Source organism: Zootoca vivipara, chromosome 16, assembly GCF_965207765.1.
Source record: "Zootoca vivipara chromosome 16, rZooViv2.hap1.1, whole genome shotgun sequence".
Taxonomy (NCBI): domain Eukaryota; kingdom Metazoa; phylum Chordata; class Lepidosauria; order Squamata; family Lacertidae; genus Zootoca; species Zootoca vivipara.
Window position 1 is genome coordinate 5,667,983 of NC_142599.1, and position 20,941 is coordinate 5,688,923.

A 20,941-nucleotide genomic window follows, 5' to 3' on the forward strand; every position below is an offset into this window, starting at 1 on the left:
TCTGTGCATGTAGTTGGGAGATTATAGCAGTCTCTGAAATCTTGAGGACTCTTGACTGCCAGAGTAGCTCACTGGGCCGAGCTTAGGAGATCAACTGCAACTCAGTCTGCAAAAGTCAGAAAGGTGATTTTTAAAAATAAAATAAAAAAAGAGACTTCCTGGTGCTCATATATCGTTGTGTTACTGTGGTAGGAGGACCAATGATCTGACCTGGTATAATGTGGCTTCCAGTGTTCCTGTGTGGTAGAGCATCTGCTTTGCACACCTGATTGTCCCAGGTTCAATCCCTGACATCTCTGAGATAGACCCCTGCCTGAAACCCTGGAGAGCTGCTAGCAGTCAGTGTAGACAATACTGAACTAGATGGACCAGTGGTCTGACCTGGTATAAGCTTCCTCTGTTATTATGTTTTTCAAAGACAGCACCCTAGTGTTCCTAGAATTATAGAATCATAGAACTGTAGAGTCGGAAGGGATCCCAAGGGCCATCTAGTCCACCTCCCTGCAATGCACTAATCTCAACTAAAGCATCCATGACAGATGACCATCCAATCTCTGCTTTAAAAACTCCAAGGAAGGAGAGTTCACAGCCTTCCAAGTGACACCATTCCACCAGTGCTGGATTACCAAATAGGCAGAGCAGGAACCACCCTATGGGCCTCGTGCCTTTTAGGGCCCCTGTGACAACAGATCAAAATAATATTGATTTGATCTTGAAAGACAATAACAAAAATGTATCCTATATAATAATGTGCAAGTGTCTCTGCATCCAGTCCCTGTGTCCCTGTGTCCGTGCTACTGCGCATGTGCGCCACAGACACAGGGATTGGACGCAGAGACTGGACGCACACACACACACACGCTCTCCCCCCCACCCCTCTGCCTACTCTTTACCTGCGGCCACCAACCGCCGCTCCCGGCCGGACAAGCGCCTCACTGCGTGAGGAGGAGGCTGCTTCCTTTTCCTCCCCCACCCTACGCTCCCCTCCGCGACCAGCAGCAAGTGGGCGTCACGCACGCATGCTCTCTCTCTGCCCCCCCACCCCACTGCCTACCGTTTCCCTCGCGGTCCTCAGAAGAATTGCTGCCTTCTCCTGGATGCCCACTTCTCAGCTGGGCTCAGCGGAGCGCCCTGACGAAGCGGCGGCCGTGGGAGGGGCCAGCTGCCCCCCCGTGCCGCCGCAGAAAGAGGCAGAATCGCAGCCTTCTCCTGGGCGCCCACTGCCCAGCTGGCCTCAGCGGAGCGCCCTGACGAAGCAGCGACCGTGGGAGGGGCCAGCCGGCCTCCCCACGCGCCGCTGCTGCAGAAAGAGGCCAAATCGTGGCCTTCTCCTGGGTGCCTGCTGCCCAGCTGGCCTCAGCGGAGCGCCCTGACGAAGCAGTGGCCATGGGAGGGGCCAGCCACCCCCCCCACGTGCCGCCGCAGAAAGAGGCTGAATCACAGCCTTCTCCTGGGTGCCTGCTGCCCAGCTGGCCTCAGCGGAGCGCCCCGACAAAGCAGTGGCCGTGGAAGGGGCCAGCTGCCCCCCCGCGTGCCGCCGCCGCCGAAAGAGGCTGAATGTTCTAGCGCCTGTTTATTTAACGGGCTGAATGACACTAGTTAGGAGATAATTTGCAAGCCCCCCCCCCCGAGATTTTGACTGCCTAGGGGCCTCCACGGGGCTTAATCTCACATTGCTTTCCACTGTCAGACAGCTCTTACTGTCAGAGAGTTCTTCCTAATGTTTAGTCCAGGCCCTTGATCATCTTGGTTGCCCTGCTCTGCACACATTCCAGATTTTCAATATTTTTCTTAAATTGTGGTGCCCAGAACTGGACACATTATTCTAGGTATGGTTTGACCAAGGCAGAATAGAGCGGGACTATTATTTCCTTAGATCTGGACACTATACTTCTGTTGATGCAGTCTAGAATAGCATTAGCTTTTTTGCTGCTGCATCACACTATTGACTCATGTTAAGCTTATGGTCTACTAAGACCCTGGGATCCTGTTCACATGTACTACTGGCAAGTCAGCTATCTCCCACCTTGTATTGGTGCAGCTAGTTATTCCTGCCTGTGTAGAACCTGACATTTGCCCCTCTTACAATTCATTCTCTTAGTTTGAGCCCAGTTCTCCAATCTGTTAAAGCCATTCTGAATTCTGATTCTGTCTTCTGCTGCATTAGCTACCCATCCCAGTTTGGTTTCATCTGCAAATTGGATGTGGCCTCTCACACTGCTTATGCTTGAGCCATGTCTACAATGCCATTTCGTTACACTAATTATATGCAAAGTTTTCGAAGATTTTTTTTTTACTTATATTTATAATACACATAAAAAGAGCCATGCTGACTATATTTCTGCAGTATAATTTTGTATGCATGTCCACAGGTACATATTTTTATATAGTTTTATGCACTCTTGTATAGGTCTGTTTATGTGCTGGTTTCTTTATGAAACCTGCAATGTTTATAAAAAAAATAGTATAAAATGTGGGTTTCCCACCTCCTTATTTTTTTTAAGCAAAGGTAGGGAGAGAAAAAAAAAAGCTTACTTCTCTTTGAGATTAAGGAGCAAAATGAAAATTAGAAGCAAATCACGCAGGGAAGCTTGGCGTCAATATTGTCTGAAAATTCCATTTCTGAACTCCATAAATTTAATTTAAATTTAGGTATTAACAAGGCCCAAGAAATATTGGCTTGCCTTAGCAGCTGCAAAGCTCCTATTTGTTCTCTCGAACTCTTGACCTGTGCTGGGGGCTTCAAGAAGAGCCAGGCAAGCAGAGATAGCTTGCTAGATAAATTGAGTCCTGCCTTATTTGCCTGGAGATGCACAGTAATTCGAGGTTTTGACTTACCTGACTTTATTAATTTCAATAGGTTTCCTCTGAGCAAAAATCCCTCCGAGCAAAATTACTAGGCATGGGTACTGGCTGGGCCTTTACCCCAAAGAGAAATTGCTGGGGCTGAGGAACCAGGCTGACATGCTACATATTGGGCTGGATCAAAACCCATTGGCTCCTTATGATCACTTGTCCCTGCTTTGCCAGCATCTATAGTACTACTCTGTATGGTGCAGCAGAGAGCAGGCCAGTAGCTGCCTCCTGTGTCCAGTTAACAGAGAACAAGGCACCTGGGTTTGACCACCCCTGGGTTGAGACCATTGGCACGCCACAGTCATAAGTTTTAGGGTGCTTGTGGAAAAACAGGAGCCTGCCTCATACCATTGGTCCGTCTAGTTTGTGCACTGACTGACAATGTCTCTCCAGAGTTTCAGTAAGGGCTGGGAGATTGCCAGGGACTGAACCTGGGACCTTCTGCACGCGGAGCTGGCTCTACCACTGAGCGATGGCTCCTGGCTATGAATTTTCTCCCTAGGCGTGGGTGCACATAGGCATAAAGTCACGCTGTGGTGACTTAAGACTCGGTGCCAATTATCCGTGGAGACCATTTAGGCTTTGAGAATTCACCGTGCTCAGCATTTGCAAATGTGGCCTCATATTAGCTATGTATCTGCCTTACCTTCTGGGTCTTAAACCTCGGTGAGCGGCAGACGCAAAAAGAAGACGTTAATCCTGAATCCTTCTGGGTGTTGGATTACAGCTCTGCTCCGCTTCTCTGAGCGGGAAGCGCCTTTCCGCTAACAATGGCAGAGCTGGCGAGGGACTGCTAATCCAGCCTTGCCTGTTCATTGACTTGCTGAAGAGGGGTGTAAGGGAACAAATGCTTGGCCCGAGTTTAAATTTAGCTTTATTCAAAGACAGTTAATTATAATCTTCTAGTTAAGTTTCGAGTGATGCCTTCTTATCGTGCACTTATTATGGTGGGGGAAATTAATTTCTTATTCCACCATAAAGGTGAAGGCAATAATCTGAGTTCAGGGAAGGGATTACTTTAATAAGATTTACAAGCGGTATTTTAAAGCAGGAAAGCTTTCTTGCTATCTGAAGGTGGCCATGCGTAAATGCCTACTTGTATGGATGACTGGCCAACAGGAAGAGACCTGTCTGATTCTGTAGATGCCTTTGGTGGACACTGAGTGGCAAATGGGGCTTGTCCAGCTGGGAAGGTAGCCCATCTAGGAGAAGGAGAACTCTGAACCTAAACCTCCGCTGCCTTGCTGCTATACTCATTTGTGAGAAAGCTTCAGGAGTAAACCCCAAGGAAAAATCTGTGGGATATCTTCGGGAAAAGAAAAGGCCAAGGAGTAAACCTGACACAAATCTGGAATGGTGTTGCTAAGACAGTTGGGTGGCATCTTGTATGCCTCCTTCCAGCAGCTCCTGCAGCTAAGCTTGTTGCTTAGTCATTTAGTCATGTCCGATTCTTCGTGACCCCATGGACCATAGCATGCCAGGCACTCCTGTCTTCCACTGCCTCCCGCAGTTTGGTCAGACTCATGTTCGTAGCTTCGAGAACACTGTCCAGCCATCTCATCCCCTTCTCCTTGTACCCTCCATCTTTCCCAACACCAGGGTCTTTTCCAGGGAGTCTTCTCTTCTCATGAGGTGGCCAAAGTATTGGAGCCTCAGCTTCAGGATCTGTCCTTCCAGTGAGCACTCAGGGCTGATTTCCTTCAGAATGGATAGGTTTGATCTTTTTGCAGTCCATGGGACTCCCAAGAGCACCATAATTCAATTCAATTCAATTCTCCAGCACCATAATTCAAAAGCATAAATTCTTTGGCGACCAGCCTTCTTTATGGTCCAGCTCTCACTTCCATACATCACTACTGAGCTAGTGCATACATGGCTAGCTAAGCTAGTGCTCTGCTTTCCTTTGGACCATACCAGCGAGGCTGAGAGGGGGAGTCTTGTCATCTGAGCAGTTCAGGATATGTCATTTTGGCGCTGTTAATGCAACAACAGCAGTACAAGTGGCAGTAGTAGCAATTTACCAGTCTCTGCAGCCACTGCAGGTGCTGTGATTCTCCAGCGGTTTGCTTTCACCCCCCGAGGCGCACTCCATTGCCTCTTGAGACAGATGGATGCCAGCAACAACAACACTGGTGGAAATAGCATCACTGTTCCCATCCCTTAGGGACACTGTTGCGAGAGTGGTGAGGATTTCTGTGGTCTGCAGATGACATGTATGAAGAATGTGAATAAAACAAAATCCCCCCCACCAATGTTAAGAAATAAATTATCGTGGTGGCGAACAGCCTAAAATCTCGCCTCCTCCTTAAATCAACATTTCTCATGGGATTTGAACTGGCAGTGACTGAACAGGAGTGAGACCTTGGGATCATAGTAGATAGTTTGATGAAGACGTCGACAGTGTGAGGCAGCCATGAAGAAGCAGATTCCATGATGGGAATCACTAGGAAAGGAATTCCAAATAAAACTGTTATAGAGTTTTATAATGCCGTTATAGAGATCTGTCGTGTGACCACATTTGGAGTGCTGGGTATAGTTCTGGTTGCCTCACCCGAAAAGGATATTGTAGAGTTGGGAAAGGTTCACACTGCAGGCAAATCAGTCCAGCGTTTTTGTGCATGCTGATTTTGCTGCAGCAGGGGGAAACTAAAAGGCATGCTTGCTGGTTTTACCCAAAACACTGGGAATGAAGAGGCCAGATAAAATTATCCTCCCTGATTCCAAGCTAGACCTATCAGTCACAATGGAGCCCTTTGTCTTTCTCCTCCCTGTCCTGGTGTGTGATCTACTCCCAAGTGTTTCACTTACATGTTTTGAGACACTGCCTTTGATTTTAGCTAGTAGATGTTTATAGTGGGTTTTGTTTTGGGGTGGGGGGTGGGGAGCGTCTGAATCATTGAGGATGCTTTTGGAAGGATGCTTTTGGAAGGACATCCTGATTTTGATCCAGGATGCTTTGTTCAGTTTCTGCTTCACTTCAGACCAACCCAGAATTGTCGGAAGCTTGGGATTCATCCAAACCCACTGCGTACTCCTAATAAAAATGTCATCTAAAAATAAGTAGATATGAATAAATACACGATTATTAAAACAGATAATTGGGCAAACAGAGCCATTAGAGGTGAAAGGTCCATATTCTTTATCTCTCTCCACCCCCCTCCCCCCTCGTGCCAATGTCAGGTGAAAAGCAAAATGCACACTGGGATAGAGCTCAGTGAACTGGCATTCGACTGTGCATGTGTGGGCTGCATAGTTTGAACCATGGGTGTAGCCAGGATTTTTTTTGGGGGGGGCAGTCATTTATTGGGGGGACAGAACCTCAGATTTGTATTGATTTGTATTGATATGGATTGATTGGGGGGGGCAGCTGCCTCTCTACCCCTCTTGGCTACGCCCATGGTTTGAACAATATGTGGACTCAATATGAACTCAGTTCCCCACTGATTTCAGTTAGAGAATGCCCAGCAATTGGGCAAGCAAGCAAAAGCAAGCTAGGCTGTCGTCATCGTCATCGTCCTCTCCTCCTCCTCCTTCCTAGTGCTGGCTATAGAAGAAGTGTACGAACAAGAGATCTGGTTGGCAGTGCTGCTTCCCACGTAGTGACACGTGACAGGGCCTTCTCAGTAGTGGCTCCTGGTCTGTGTAGAATCACCTCCCCTCTGAGGTGTATCTTGCACTGACACTGTACCCTTTGTGATAACTGGTCCAGCCATACATTCTTTTCCCCCGGACCTTTGCTTGGTCCTTTCTCCTCCTTTGTTGCTGTGTGCCGCCCTCTTCTTCTTCTTTTTTTGACATTTTAATAATTATTTTTATTAAAGATTTTCTTAGGTTACAAAGGTAGTGCAATGTCTCATTTTTTTTCCATGCATCATTTTTACACATCAATTTTACTTGTTGAGACATTATGAGGAAGGGGGGGAAAGAGGTAGGTGGGATGGGGAGTTGGGTGTGGTGGATTGCCAATGTTTCTGTTTTTCTTGATATGTGTAGGGGTTTGGCGTCAGCGTCGTTTGTGCAGGTTCTCTGTTGTTTGTTCGTGTTTCTTTGTTGGTGAGAGAGGTCAGGATTTGTCTTAGAATGTGGTTGTTCATTTATGGTTGGCTGTGATGATCCTTAATTTCTTGCGTGAGTGGGGAGGGTGTTTTGATCAAGTTAGCCATATTGATTTGTATGCTGACGGTAAGTTTTTGTCATTGTCCTGTTGGGCTGTATAAGTGATGAAGGGGAACCATACTGGGGTGAAGGTGTCTTCTTCTGTTTGTCCCCGTGTCAGTTTCAGCTTACTGGTTAGTTTTTCTAGCAGGGCTGTTTCCCATACAACTTGGTACCATTGGTCCAAGCCCACTCCCGATAGGTCCCTCCAGTGCCTGGCTATGATGTTTCTAGTTGCTGACAACAGATGGATTATAAGTTCTTTATGATTTGCGTGAGCGTTGTTATCTTGAAAGATATTTAGTAAAACCAATTCTGGGGTAATTTCTAGCACTTGCTTAGTTATCTTTGATCATTGGTGTTTCATGGTTTCATTTTATGATTTAAAGGGAACTTGCACCTGCTTTCTATTGGAATATTTTTGTAAGTCACTCTCATTTGGTGAATGGGGGCAGGCTATAGGGACACATAATAAATACATGTAATAAATAACAGGGGTGGGGAAACCTGTGGCCCTCCTCACATTGATGGACTCCCACTACCCCCTGCCAGAATAGTTTGGAATGATGGGAGTTGCAGTCCAGGACATCTGTAGAGCCACATGGTCCCCACCCCGGAGCAAGAGGTGCACACCCCCTTGCAAGAGAGGGGATGGTAGCACCAAGCACCACCCTGTTTCCAATTTTTTTAAAAAAGATTTTTATTCAATTTTCCAAATAAACAAACAACACACAAACAAAAACAACACAAAACACAATTTCAATCTTTCTTATATCTCCTCATCTCAGCTCCATTCGCTCTGCCGAGCTGTGACTTCCCTCCCTCCCGCCATTCGGCTTTATTGATCACTCTTGTCACGCAGTTCATTTTTACCCACATTTTAACTCTGTTCATAGGATTCATCTCAGTCCCGCAAGTTGTCTTTAAACTCCTACAGTTCTTCTCCATATAGTCAATGAATTTACTCCATTCCCTTTGGTACTTTTGTCTCTCCTTGGTCTCAGATTCCGTAGGTCAACTTTGCTAATTCTGCATAGTCTATCATTTTCGTCTGCCACTCCTCAATCGTCGGTATCTCCTATACTTTCCATTTTTGGGCTACTAAACTCCTAGCAGCGGTTGTGGCATACATAAATAATCTCTGATCACTTTTTGCTCTTTCCTCTCCCATTAATCCCAATAGAAAGGCCTTGGGTTTTTTGGGAAAAGTATACCTAAACATCTTTTTCAACTCATTGTTTCCCAAAATCTTTTGACTTTCTCACGTGTCCACCACATATGATAAAGTTCTCCATCTTTTTCTTGACATTTCCAGCATGTTTTACTACCCATTCTATAAGGTAAAGGGACCCCTGACCATTAGGTCCAGTCGTGACCGACTCTGGGGTTGCGCGCTCATCTCACATTATTGGCCGAGGGAGCCGGCGTATAGCTTCCAGGTCATGTGGCCAGCATGACAAAGCTGCTTCTGGCAAACCAGAGCAGCACATGGAAACGCCGTTTACCTTCCCGCTGTAGCGGTTCCTATTTATCTACTTGCATTTTGACGTGCTTTCGAACTGCTAGGTTGGCAGGAGCTGGGACCAAGCAACGGGAGCTCACCCCGTCACAGGGATTCGAACCGCCGACCTTCTGATCAGCAAGCCCTAGGCTCAGTGGTTTAACCACAGCGCCACCTGGGTCCCCATTCTATACATTTTAGACCCATTCTATACATTTTAGCTAATTTTACTGGTGTTAAATACCATCTATACATCATTTTTATTACATTTTCTTTCAGAGCGGTACCTGCAGTAAATCTCATCGTTTCATTCCACGGTTTCAACCACGCATCGTATTCAATATTATGCCCCAAATCTTTTGCCCATGCATCACCCTGTTTCCAGGGGCGAAACCCCCCTCCCAGCCGTTAACTTGCTACAACACATAAAGACTAGATTTCTTCTCTGGTTCCATCTGTATGTTTTTACTGCTACTGCTGTGACGTGGTGTGTGTGTGTGTAGAAGATACCGACAAAATATCTAAGGGCACGGATGGGACTTTCATGCATTTTTCATCACCACTTGAGCATCGGCAAAGATAAGCAGGCAGAACTGAGAACAAAACTTCAGCAAATGGAAGGGGGGGGGGACACTCTGAACCCCCCATGGTAGCAGACACCGTGTTTCCAAGCTGTGTGCCGTGGAGCATAGCAGATCCTTTGTTTAAGCTATTTTACAGATCAGTTGCTGGTGATGCTATTATTATAATTACCACAATTACTAAATTCATTATTATTATTATATTTATTTATATCCCATCTTTCTCGCAGAGCCAGGACTCAAGGTAGCTTACAAAAATTGAAGCAAACACAGATAAAGCACAGGAAGCTAAAAACATGAAAGATAATAGTTAAAAAGTAATTAAAATACAATGGAATGGAAACAATTTAAGCCCCAAATCTATTAAAATACACATAGTAAATATAGCACAGCACTATTAAAAGGCCCGTCCTTAACAGCAGTCAGTTCCCCCAAGCCTGCTGGAATAAGACAGCCTTCACTTGCTGGTGGAAGGACAGCAAGGAGGGAGCCTGTCTAGCCTCTCTGGGAAGGGAGTCGCAAAGTCTAGGAGCCACCACTGAAAAGGCTCTTTCTCACATCCCCACCAAATGTGACTGTGAGTGTGGCAGGACTGGGAGAAAGTTGGCTCATAGGGTGGAGGGAGATAATCATCGGGCCCACTGAGTCCAACAGGTTGCCTATTCCTGGTCCAATGCATGTTCTGAAATCTTCTGCCCCACCTCTGGATTTGGCTGTGGTTGCCCACATCTGTGGTTTGACTCCTCTTATTCTTCAGCAGAAGTTCCACCAAGATTTGAGCAAGGAGTGTGGCGCGCCAATTAGCTGCCTGCGTGCCAGTGAGGATAGATATTTGTTTATTTGTTTAATTTTATCCAAGGCCTTTGAGGCAGCCTTCAAGCCATGAAAGCTATGTAGAGCCTCCATGTTCAAGTTGCACGCAAGAAATGAACTAGGAGAATTGTTGTCTTTTACATCCTGTTCATGGGTTTCTTGGATTGTAGCTGTTTGGACTTTTTTGACTGACCCAGCAGGGTAGAGTCTATGTTTTTAATAATTGGAGGGGACATCAGGGTTTGTCCTCTGTGGTGGTACAGTCTGTGTTGGTACAGTCTTATCACACAGCCAAAACTGTGGCTGGAGGGACAATTTTTTTTGGGGGGGGGGAGCTAGAAGCCTCCTCCCTTGACATGAATTATTTCACACACGACATAATTTTGAGTGGAGCATGATACCATCTCTTCCTAGTGCGAGGTCTTAAGGTGGTAGAGTCCTGTGGGAGGCTTGTCTCACATCAAGGAAAAGATGTGCAAATCAAGCTTCTGTTCTGAGAAGTGAATTCTTAAAGTTGCATTGAAAGTCAGCTCTTATTTCTTATCTGCACCTTTTAATGAACAGGAGCTGTCAAAACTCTGCTGACCCCATCTCTGTGTGGAAACCGAAATGTGGCTTGATTGTGGAAGGGCCATGGCTCGGTGGCCGAGCATCTGCTTTGCATGCAAAAGGTCCCAGGTTCAACCCCCAGCTTCCCCACGTAGGGCTGACCAAAGAGCCCTCTCTGGAACCCTGGAGAGTCAGTCCCCTTGGATAGTCAATGTAGACAATACTGAGTGGGATTTATCAATAGTCTGACGTGGTATAAGACAAGTTTTCTATTTCCTATGTATGTTCTTGGACATTTAAATAATCATATGTCAGTAGGGCTGCAATGTTTAGTGCAGGCTTCTCAAAACTGATATCTTCCAGATGCTGTTGGACTCCAACTCTCGTCAAGCGCAAATATAAGATGGGGGACATTTGGCTTGCCAGCATTGCATGTGAAATGGATCCAGAGCAGGCATAGGCAAACTCCGGCCCTCCAGATGTTTGGGACTACAATTCCCACCATCCCTGACCACTGGTCCTGTTAGCTAGGGATGATGGGAATTGTAGTCCAAAACATCTGGAGGGCTGGAGTTTGTTTACCTATGCCTGATCTAGAGGGTCTTAGTAGGCCACAAGCTTAACATGAGTTAACAGTTCCTTCAGTAGCACCTTAAAGACCAACTAAGTTTTTATTTTGGTATAAGCTTTCGTGTGCATGCACACTTCTTCAGATACCTGCACACGAAAGCTTATACCAAAATAAAAACTTAGTTGGTCTTTAAGGTGCTACTGAAGGATTTTTTTTATTTTACTTCGACCCAGACCAACATGGCTACCTACCTGTAACCATGAGTTAACAGTGTGATGCGGCAGCTTAAAAGCTAATGCTATTCAAGGCAACAGAAGACTAGTATGGAAATAATAGGGCCACTATTCTGCCTTGGTCAGACCACACCTGGAATACTGTGTTCAGTTCTGGGCACCACAATTTAAGAAGCATGTGGCCAAGCTGGAACATGTGCAGAGGAGGGTGACCAAGATGATCAAGGGTCTGAAAACCAAGCCTTAGGAGGAACGATTGAGGAAGCTGGGTATGTTAAGCCTGGCATGGAAGATGGATCAAGCTTGTTTACTCTTACTTTGGAGTATAGGACTAACATTCCAACTAAAAGCTAGGAAGAACTTTCTGACAGTAAGATCTGTTCGACAGCGGAATGGTCTCCCTCTGGAGGTTGTGGACTCTCCTTCCTTGGAGGTTTTAAAGCAGAAGTTGGATGGCTATCTGTCATGGATGCTTTAGCTGTGAACCCTGCATTGCAGGGGACTGGCATAGATGGCCCTTGGGGGTCCCTTCCAATTCTATGATTCTACGAGTCTAAGCCCAGCCAGCATGGGCAAAGGTGATGGGAATTGTAGTTTGGAGGGCTCCAGGTTGTGGAAAGCTGGTTTAGTAGATGATTTGGTTTGTTTGTTTGTTTTTAAAACAAACAATATTTTGATCAACTAAAATGTCTGAACCACTAGACATCAGATAATTGAAGATAATGCAAAGTTGGTGGTTTGCAGGCACCAGTTTCCTTGTTTGGTCTGTCTTGAATCTCCTTCAGATTAGTTTTAATTGCCTGAGCCTGAGCATTCCATATGTTTGTGCGGGGTGTGAAAGGCGATGCAGAACTAGCGAAGGGATCTGAGGAACCTAGAGAAGTAAGGAATGCAGAGGTGTGACAAGGGAAGGTTCAAGAAGGAAAGGCTGTAACAGTGAAGATGGGAGTCAGCTAGACCAGTGTTTCCCAACCTTGTGCCTCCAGATGTTTTTGGACTACAACTCCCATCACCCCTAGCTAGCAAGACCAGTGGTCAGGAATGATGGGAATTGTAGTCCAAAAACATCTGGAGGCACAAGGTTGGGAAACACTGAGCTAGACCAAATTTTAGGCTGATTTCCACACCTCAATTACAATATAATAGGGAACCTGCCAGATGCAATAAGCTCTTTCATTTCCCAAGTGGCAGACAAAAGCATTTCCTTTTACCTCCTTCTCACTCTCCTTTGATTCTTCTCAGCTTTCCTAGGCATCAAGTTCAGCTTCAGCTGGTGGAAACTTCCATTTTTCAGATTCTGCTGTGGTGTGTCGTTCCTTGTCAAGGGCCTCTATAAATAGCCACCTGGTAATGGAGTCTGCTGAAATGGCCCTCGCGTCTGGCAGAGGGACTTTGCAGACACATCCAGGTTGCTTTCTGAGATGGCTAATGTAACTAAGATGCAATTCAGCCAGTTGGGAAGGAGATCAGCAGGGAGGCGAAGGTACAAGAGAGACCCGTTGTAGTGTGGAGTTCAACATTTCAGCCACTCCATGCCATTCCATCTCCCAACAATAGCCCATCTGCCAGTTTAAACAATCATGGCTTCCTCTGAAACATCTGGGAACTGTAGTTTGTTAAGGGTGCTGAATGTTGTTAGGAGACCACTATTCCCCAGAAAGCTACAATTCCCAGAATTCCCTGGGAAGCCGGGTTGATTGCTAAACCATGCTGGGAATTGTAGCTCCATGAGGGGAGTAGAGTCTCCTAACAACTCTCAGCAATATTAATAAACTTCATTTCCAGAAGTGGTATGATACTGTTCTAAATGGTTATTTTTATTTTAAAAAAAACATTTCTAAACCGCTATTTCATAAAAAATATCAAAGCAGTATACAACAAAAGCACATAAAAACCGTACAATAAAAACCAGATAACAAGATAAGACACCAATTTAACCATTGTGGGAAGATGTATTCCTAGTTGCCTGCATAGGTCTGGAGGAATAGAAAATCTCTTCTGGCAGAGTATCCTCCAGGGTTTGGCCGATGACACTAAAGTTTCCATTTCTTGTTTTCAAATGAGCCTCATCAGTTTGGGGAACGACCAGTGACACGCTTCTGCAGATGATCTCAGTGACTGAGCTGAGATATAAAGGTGTAAGGGACCCCTGACCATTAGGTCCAGTCGCGGACGACTCTGGGGTTGTGGCGCTCATCTTGCTTTACTGGCCGAGGGAGCCGGCGTTCTGGTGAACCAGAGCAGCGCACGGAAATGCTGTTTACCTTCTCGCTGGAGCGGTACCTATTTATCTACTTGCACTTTGACGTGCTTTCGAACTGCTAGGTGGGCAGGAGCTGGGACTGAGCAACGGGAGCTCACCCCGTCGTGGGGATTCGAACTGCCGACCTTCTGTCCCGGGGACAGTCTACGGTATATCTAACAATCCAGGATAGCAGCGGGAAACGGCGCTGGAATAAGGGAGTTTCCCGCAAAAAAAGGGAGGGTTGACAGCTATGCCAGAAAGGCTTCCTCAGAGGACCCCAGTGATTAAGGTGGAGCTTAGTCAGGTGGCCCTTAAGGTATGTTGGACCCAAGTTTAGATTGTAGATCGTAGAATTGTAAAGTTGGAAGGGACAACGGGAGTCTTCTAGTCCAACCCCCTGCAATGCAGGGATCTTTTGCCGAATTTTGGGCTTGAACCCACAACCAGGGCCGGTGCTAGGGTTTTTTGTGCGCCCTAGGCGACATCACCTTCTGGCACCCCCCCGGCCAATCATATTTCAAACACAGGGCGCCGGCCCCCCAGGAGCGCCCCAGCGAGCGCAATGAGGTCTCCCCCCTCCCTGTACACCGCTAGATGGCCGGTGGGGCACAACCAGCCATCAAGCCCCATGGCTTTGCTGCCACTACCCCCACCTCAATTGGCGCACGCCCCCTCCCCAACCCTCCTTGACCTGCCCCCCTGCGGGAGGCTGGGCGCACCAGCATTGGCGCCGTTGCCGCCTCTGCCGCTCCTGGGCGGGCCACGAGCTGCCCACCTCACCTCCTGTCCTGTGCGGGGAGTCCTGAGGCAGCAGGACCAGGGCAGGCGGGGGTGGACAGGGGTGGGCAGGCACAAGGGTCTACAACCGGAGTGCTGGAAGGGCACGCAGAGTCCCGCGCCGCTCCAGCGCCATGCCCCTCATCCCCCGCTCGCTCTCCCGCCGTCGCCCCGAGGGGCGGCCAGTGCGGGAGGCAGGTGGCCCCAGAGGCAGAGAGGTGCGAAGGCGGCCCTGCCTGCCAGGTCCCTTCCCCAGCCCCAGGTGGGGTGACGCGGGTGGTGGGGGTGTGGTGCTCTCAGCCTCCGCGAGCGCCTGTTGCAGCCCAGAGCTTCCAGGCGCCGTGGCAGGTGCTCTCCTGCCTGCCTGCAGCCCTGGTGGCGCATTGTCATGCTCTTGCTCACCGTGCTGGCGGAGAGGGAAGGTGCTGCCGGAGCTCTTGCTCTCCCTTCTGGGCACGGCGGGCAGCGGGGGCTTGGGGCGGGCTGGCCAGCGCCCCCTCCATTTTGGCGCCCTAGGCAACTGCCTAGTTCGCCTTAATGGACATGCCGGCCCTGCCCACAACCCTGAGATTAAGAGTCTCATGCTCTACCAACTGAACTATCCTGGGGGTTAGGGCTTGTGAAGATGGCAGTCCCTGTTCCATATGCAGAATTCATCTGAACTAGCAGTTGAATCTTCTTTCCACCACTGCTGCTGAGGACAGCAGGCTAGCTTAGGAGGTGCAGTGAGCTGGCTAATTCAGGGGACTTGGGGAGAATGAGAGGGGAAACTGCTGTAAGGCCCCTAGCATCTGCTGCCTGAGGCAGCTGCCTCACTCTACCTATTGTAAGGGGCCAACCCTTCAAGAAAACGATGTATTGTTCCCAGAAGTGTAGAAACTGAGTTATAGAGGGTGAGTATGAGTAGGCTTTGATCAAAATGCAGAAGGGTTTAATTAAGATGTAGGTAATGTCAAGTGGCTGAAAATAAACAGAACAGCTTTTTATAAATAGAGAGGATGAGATCGGAGCCAGGATGACAGATCTCGTGAGTGATTTGGCACGGGAAGTTGAGGAATGCAGTTTTAATGACATAAAAATGAAAGCCTTTTTGAAAGGAGCCTGCAAATTTCACTTTTTGTTTTTTCACTGCTAAGTCTCTGCTGGCATTGCCTGAGTCATCCTTGCTAGTAACAGGTGCCATCAAAGTCTTAATTGTTTTGGGGTGGTGTCACAGTATTGCATGTCTACTCTCCCCAATAATGATGAGTATTAAATTGGCACCTTGAGGTTTTGAGGCAGACAGTTCCATGTTTGATCTTAATCTGTTGGTGGGCCTCTGTTTCTTCACAATATGCACGCTCCCTCCCTCTAGCTGGCTCTTTAACATTTCTGGTTCAAATTGTCCCGGTTTAGCATCAATTGGTGTTTCACTATCCAAGGCAGATTTTTTTTACTCCACTGGGAGTTTTGTTTCCTTTGTGTCTAAGAGCTACCATTAACTTTCTCAACAGGAACCTGTGTGTTTGTGTGTGTGTGTGTGTGTTTGTGTGTGTGTAAAATCCTAAGGGGGTGGAGATGTTACAGAAACCTCCCCCTCCAGAGCCCCCTTCTGCCCCATACTCTGGTTGGTTCTGGGGTTGGGGAGGTGGGGAAATGCAAATGAGTGAGAAATCAACACAGGGCCGCCATGTTGACCTAAAGTGCTATTTGGCCATAAGAAGCAACCTTCCCCAGTGTTCTTGAAATGTTCTACAATGCATGGCAGATAATTTGCTTTGAACAGGGGCTGAATGGGAATAATGAACAGGGCCTCTAAGTTACATTTCCCGCAATTTATTTTCTGTTGCTTGCAGTGGTGGAATGCCGAGGAGGTGTGGTAGACAGCATGCAACGATTCGCGAGCTTGCCGGTGTACCTCCCTGTGAGTTACCACATCTCCGACACCGACGTTTCCTTTTTCCTAAAAGAAACCAACCAGGATATCATGAGGAATGCTAGCTTGCAGTCTCGAGTGGAGTCTTTCCTTGTCCACAAAGCCACCAGCTTGCCGGTGTTAAATGTGACATATGGCCCATTTACTGTGGAGCAAGCGGTCCCTCCGAACCTCCTGCTGACATCCACTCTGTTCAGTTTTGCCAACGAGGTCGCTTTTAATTGGAAGCTAAGATCACGTGTTATCGACAGCTCCATATATCCCATCAGGCCCAAAGTCCAAGCTTTGTTCTACATAGCTGGCAGAGACTGGGAAGACTATGAGCCATCGGAGATCCTGCCCTGCGTGAGGATGATGGCCTTCCAGGAGGATAGAGTAGCTGTTGGCAGTTGTCGGTTGAAAGGCCAGCTGGGATTGTGCGTTGCAGAGCTGGAGTTCTCGCCGAGCTGGTTCAGCTCTGCATTTACGTCTCTGCCGCCACCATTGGCCCCAGAGTATCAACCGATGGCGGACTCTTTGGAAGGGATCACCGTGGAGCTTTTCTATTGGGTGTATGCAGAGGAAGGGGAATGCTCTTCAGAGGACCAGAAAACCGAAAGCTTTCATCATTTGGAAGGGCAAGAGGAAGCACAGGTGCCTTTGGCATCAATGGAGAGGATTGGCAGTGTTATTCTTTACCAAACACAAGACCGGCTAAAGAAGTCTCTGCTGAACCTTGACGAAAACCTTGTGCTCTCTTTACCGCTCAGTCCTGTCAAGGAAGGTGACCTTGTCATGTTTCACGTATCCCTTGCCAGTGGGTCTCTAGCAGATCAGTTTACACTAAGGTAAGTGTTGTGGTTTTTAAGAATGCTTTTCTCCCCTCCAAAGATATGTATGTGCTGTCATAAATCAACAGAGCAGAAGCCACTTGGGTTGGCTGGCTCACCCTTTGTACCATCAAACACAGAGCTGGCTGTTGAGCCCTAATTCATTTCTGCAGCCAAATCCAGGTGTATTACACGCTGGACGGAGAAGACTCTGCTTCTGCTGTAGGTTTTTAGCACAGTGTCTTCCTCATCTCCCTGAAAGCTAACTGTGGATGTGTATGCACACAGGGGTTCACATAGATCATGATGGCGAACCTATGACACGCGTGTCAGACGTGACACGCAGAGCCCTCACAGCTGGCACGCACCCCATCGGCCCATTCACACTGTTGTTGTTGTCGTCCCCCCCCCATTTGTTCTCCTGCTCCTCCTCACACTACAGCTTGTCTCCACCCGGATCCTTTGTTGTTGTTGTTGCTGTTGCTGGTAGCCAGAGATTGGTTTTTTAACCCTTTCTGTGCTGTTTTTTCTGGCGCTTTGGCAGACTATGATTGGGTTTAACAGCATTCTTTTTTAACCTGTTCTGTACTGGGGTTTGGTTTTTTTTGCACTTTGGCAGACTATGTCGGTGCTGCGTGTTAGTTCCAGTGAAGGTATTATTCATCATTTATTTCTGTTCTCTTCCCCCCCAAAAGTGCAGCAGCTTTGGGGCATCCCCCCCAAAAAGCAAAGCAACTTTTGTACCCCCCCAAAAAACCTCCAAAACTTTGGTCAGTAGCTCCCCCCAAAACCTCAACAACTCTGGGCACTTTGTGATAAATAAGGGTTTTTTGGTTTGGTTAGGTTAAATACAGTTATATTTAATACAGTTATATTTGGTTAAATACAGTTTTCGGTTTATTAAATACAGTTATATGTTACAATTATACATTTTTGTTATTTAAACTATAAATATCGCAAAATTATGGTTTCTCTCTCTCGATGTGACACACCACCTGGGTTATGCTCAGTTATTGGGTGAATTTTGACACACTAAGCTCAAAATGTTGCCCATCACTGACATAGATAGACTGTATGCCGAATTCATGGAGGAGAAGACTGCTGAGGGTTACTGACCATGACGGCTGTGCTCTGCCTCCATAGCTGGAGGCAGCGATGCTTCTGAATACCAGTTGCTGGAAGACACAGGAGGGGAGAGGGCCCACAGTGCTCAGGTCCTACCTTGCAGGTTTCCTACTCACAGGCACCTGTGAGAGCAGGAAGCGTGATCCAGCAAGCTGTCCTTATGCTCTTGCAGGTTCTGCACCCCCGTTTTAAAGCTTACATGGCTGCCCATTATTTACCGAGCTAAATTCAAGGTGTTGGTTCTGGTGCACAAAGCCCTACACAGCTTGCGACCAGGATGCCTTGAAATGTCTCACCCCTTGTATATAGTATCGATCACTGCACTCTGCAGAAGAGGGCCTCCTGCAGGTACCAGCTTCCCGGAGGTCTGTCCTTATGATACAGGAATTGGGCTTTTAAGTATGGTGGCATTGGCCATTTGGAAGCCCCTCCCATTGCACATCAGATAGATGCTGCCTCTGTTATCTTTTCAGAACCTAGAATCATAGAATCATAGAGTTGGAAGAGACCACAAGGGCCATCCAGTCCAACCCCCTGCCAAGCAGGAAACACCATCAAAGCATTCTTGACATATGCCTGTCAAGCCTCTGCTTAAAGACCTCCAAAGAAGGAGACTCCACCACACTTCTTGGCAGCAAATTCCACTGTCAAACAGCTCTTACTGTCAGGAAGTTCTTCCTAATGTTTAGGTGGAATCTTCTTTCTTGTAGTTTGAATCCATTGCTCCGTGTCCGCTTCTCTGGAGCAGCAGAAAACAACCTTTCTCCCTCTTCTATATGACATCCTTTAATATATTTGAACATGGCTATCATATCACCACTTAACCTTCTCTTCTCCAAGCTAAACATACCCAGCTCCCTAAGCCGTTCCTCATAAGGCATTGTTTCCAGGCCTTTGACCTGTCAAAGGCATCTCTCTTCCAACAAGCCTTTTAAGTTGAGATACTAGCCATGACAGCTGTGCTTTTCTGCCTTCACAGTTGGGGGCTGCACTGCTTCTGACCATCTTTGCTGGAACCTGTAGGAGGGGAGAAACTTTCTCTTGTGCTCTCTTTGTGGCCTTCCCTCTGAGGCATCTGGTTGGCCACTGTGGGAACAGGATGCTGGCCAAGATGGGCCACTGGCCTGATGCAGCAGGACTTCTTATGTTCGTATAAGATCTTTACCCCAGTCTGTATCTACATTGTACTTGAAATTGGGGTTTTTTTGGTATATAATAATATAATTTTATAAGAATAATAATTAATTATTTGTACCCTGCCCATCTGACTGGGCTGCCCCAACCACAATTGTTTTTATATATGGAATCATCTTAATTGTTTTTTATGGGTGATGGTTTTTACTCTGGAATCACTTCTGAGATATTTTATGGGAAGTGATTCATAAATGGAGTCTCATGAACAAATAAAGCACAGAGACCAGCCGCAACAGCAGTGTGGATAGTACTGCAGATACTCTCCTATGGCTAAGTTAATTAACACCTGCACTAACGAGACAGGGAACCACTATTGTGATTCAGGCCAGATATCTTTATTTCCTCATCAAGGAATGTGCCAAGCACCAAGCATTCTGAACCTGAGAACATTTTAATTTTCCTAAAGAAAATCCAGCCTGTATCATTTACATCGTCTTCTTCGTCTTCTTCTTTTTGCTGTACCCTTAACTGTCAGCATCTCAGATCAGAGCTGTGTAATCTCAGAAAGAAGCTGGAGCTCAACTTCTGGGGAATAAAAGGGCGAGAGGTAATTGGAAAGTGTTGCATGCTGAGAAGAGCGTTAAGACACCAGAAAAGGGAAGGAGTTATAACTGGCAACTTCAAGAGAGACATGCTGTGCCTACTTTTAACATGGATCTCAAAAGGCAGCAAGAGCGATGGAATTTTATTTATTTCATCCTTGGATCATCTCTCCACTGGAAGAGGAGACCAAGGGAATGTACAGTTAAACACCCCCCCCAAAAGAATATATTATTATCAGAGGTGTACCCAACCTCTGCTAGGGGAGCAGGCCCAGAGGGATGCAACCCGCCCACCGCCCCCCCCCCTAGAAATCTGTCTCTAGTTATCTGTGTAAGGTCCTAAGTTTAGACAAGAGCTGGGAGCTGGCCAGTTGGAGAAATGGCAAAGTGGCATGGTGGTAGAGTGCTGGAGACTGTGGGTATGTGTGTATGGTATATGGTGACACACTGGCACTATTGCAGTGAGAAAGTGTGTTTTTCAGGGGTGTGTGCTGATATACCTCCCTGCCAAGGGTGCAAGAGACCCTGGGTATGGCTGTAATTATTATTGTCATTATGTTAAGCTCATACGAACAATAAGAATTGTCCATCAGTCCCAATTCAGGCCCATCTGAAGAATACATTTAAAGCTGTATCATATAAATCAAAACAACCATGGCTTCCCCCAAAGAATTCCTCTCCCAGAGCTACACTTTCCAAAGTTTCCTGGGAAGGAGAATTTATTGTTAAACCACTCTTGAAACCGTAGCTCTTTGTGGAGAATAGGGGTCTCCTAACAACTCTCAGCGCATCCACATTTAAAGAGCTCCTATACCACTGAAACAGCCATGGCTTCCCCCAAGGAATCCTGGGAACTGTAGTTTGTAAAGGGTGTGGAGAGTTCTTGGGAGACCCTCCACTACTCCCTTCACAGAGCTGCAGTTCTTGGAGTGTTTTAATAACCAATCCCTCTTCCCAGGGAATTGTAGCTCTGCTAGGGTAAGGTTACCAGACGTCCCCGTTTCCCGGGGACAGTCCCTGGATTTATGCATCAGTCCCCATACAAAATCCACTGAAGTTGAAAGGTGTCCCTGGA

The 20,941-nt window shown here is 47.1% G+C and overlaps 1 protein-coding gene across 1 annotated transcript in view; it reads left to right on the forward strand.

The window, feature by feature from the left end:
- TMEM132B (transmembrane protein 132B) overlaps positions 1–20,941 on the forward strand; it is a 344,261-nt gene that overhangs the window by 86,756 nt on the left and 236,564 nt on the right. The window contains exon 2 of the mRNA XM_035099220.3: positions 16,117–17,023. Within this exon, the coding sequence (XP_034955111.1) occupies positions 16,117–17,023 (907 nt within the window). The remainder of the gene's footprint in view (positions 1–16,116; positions 17,024–20,941) is intronic.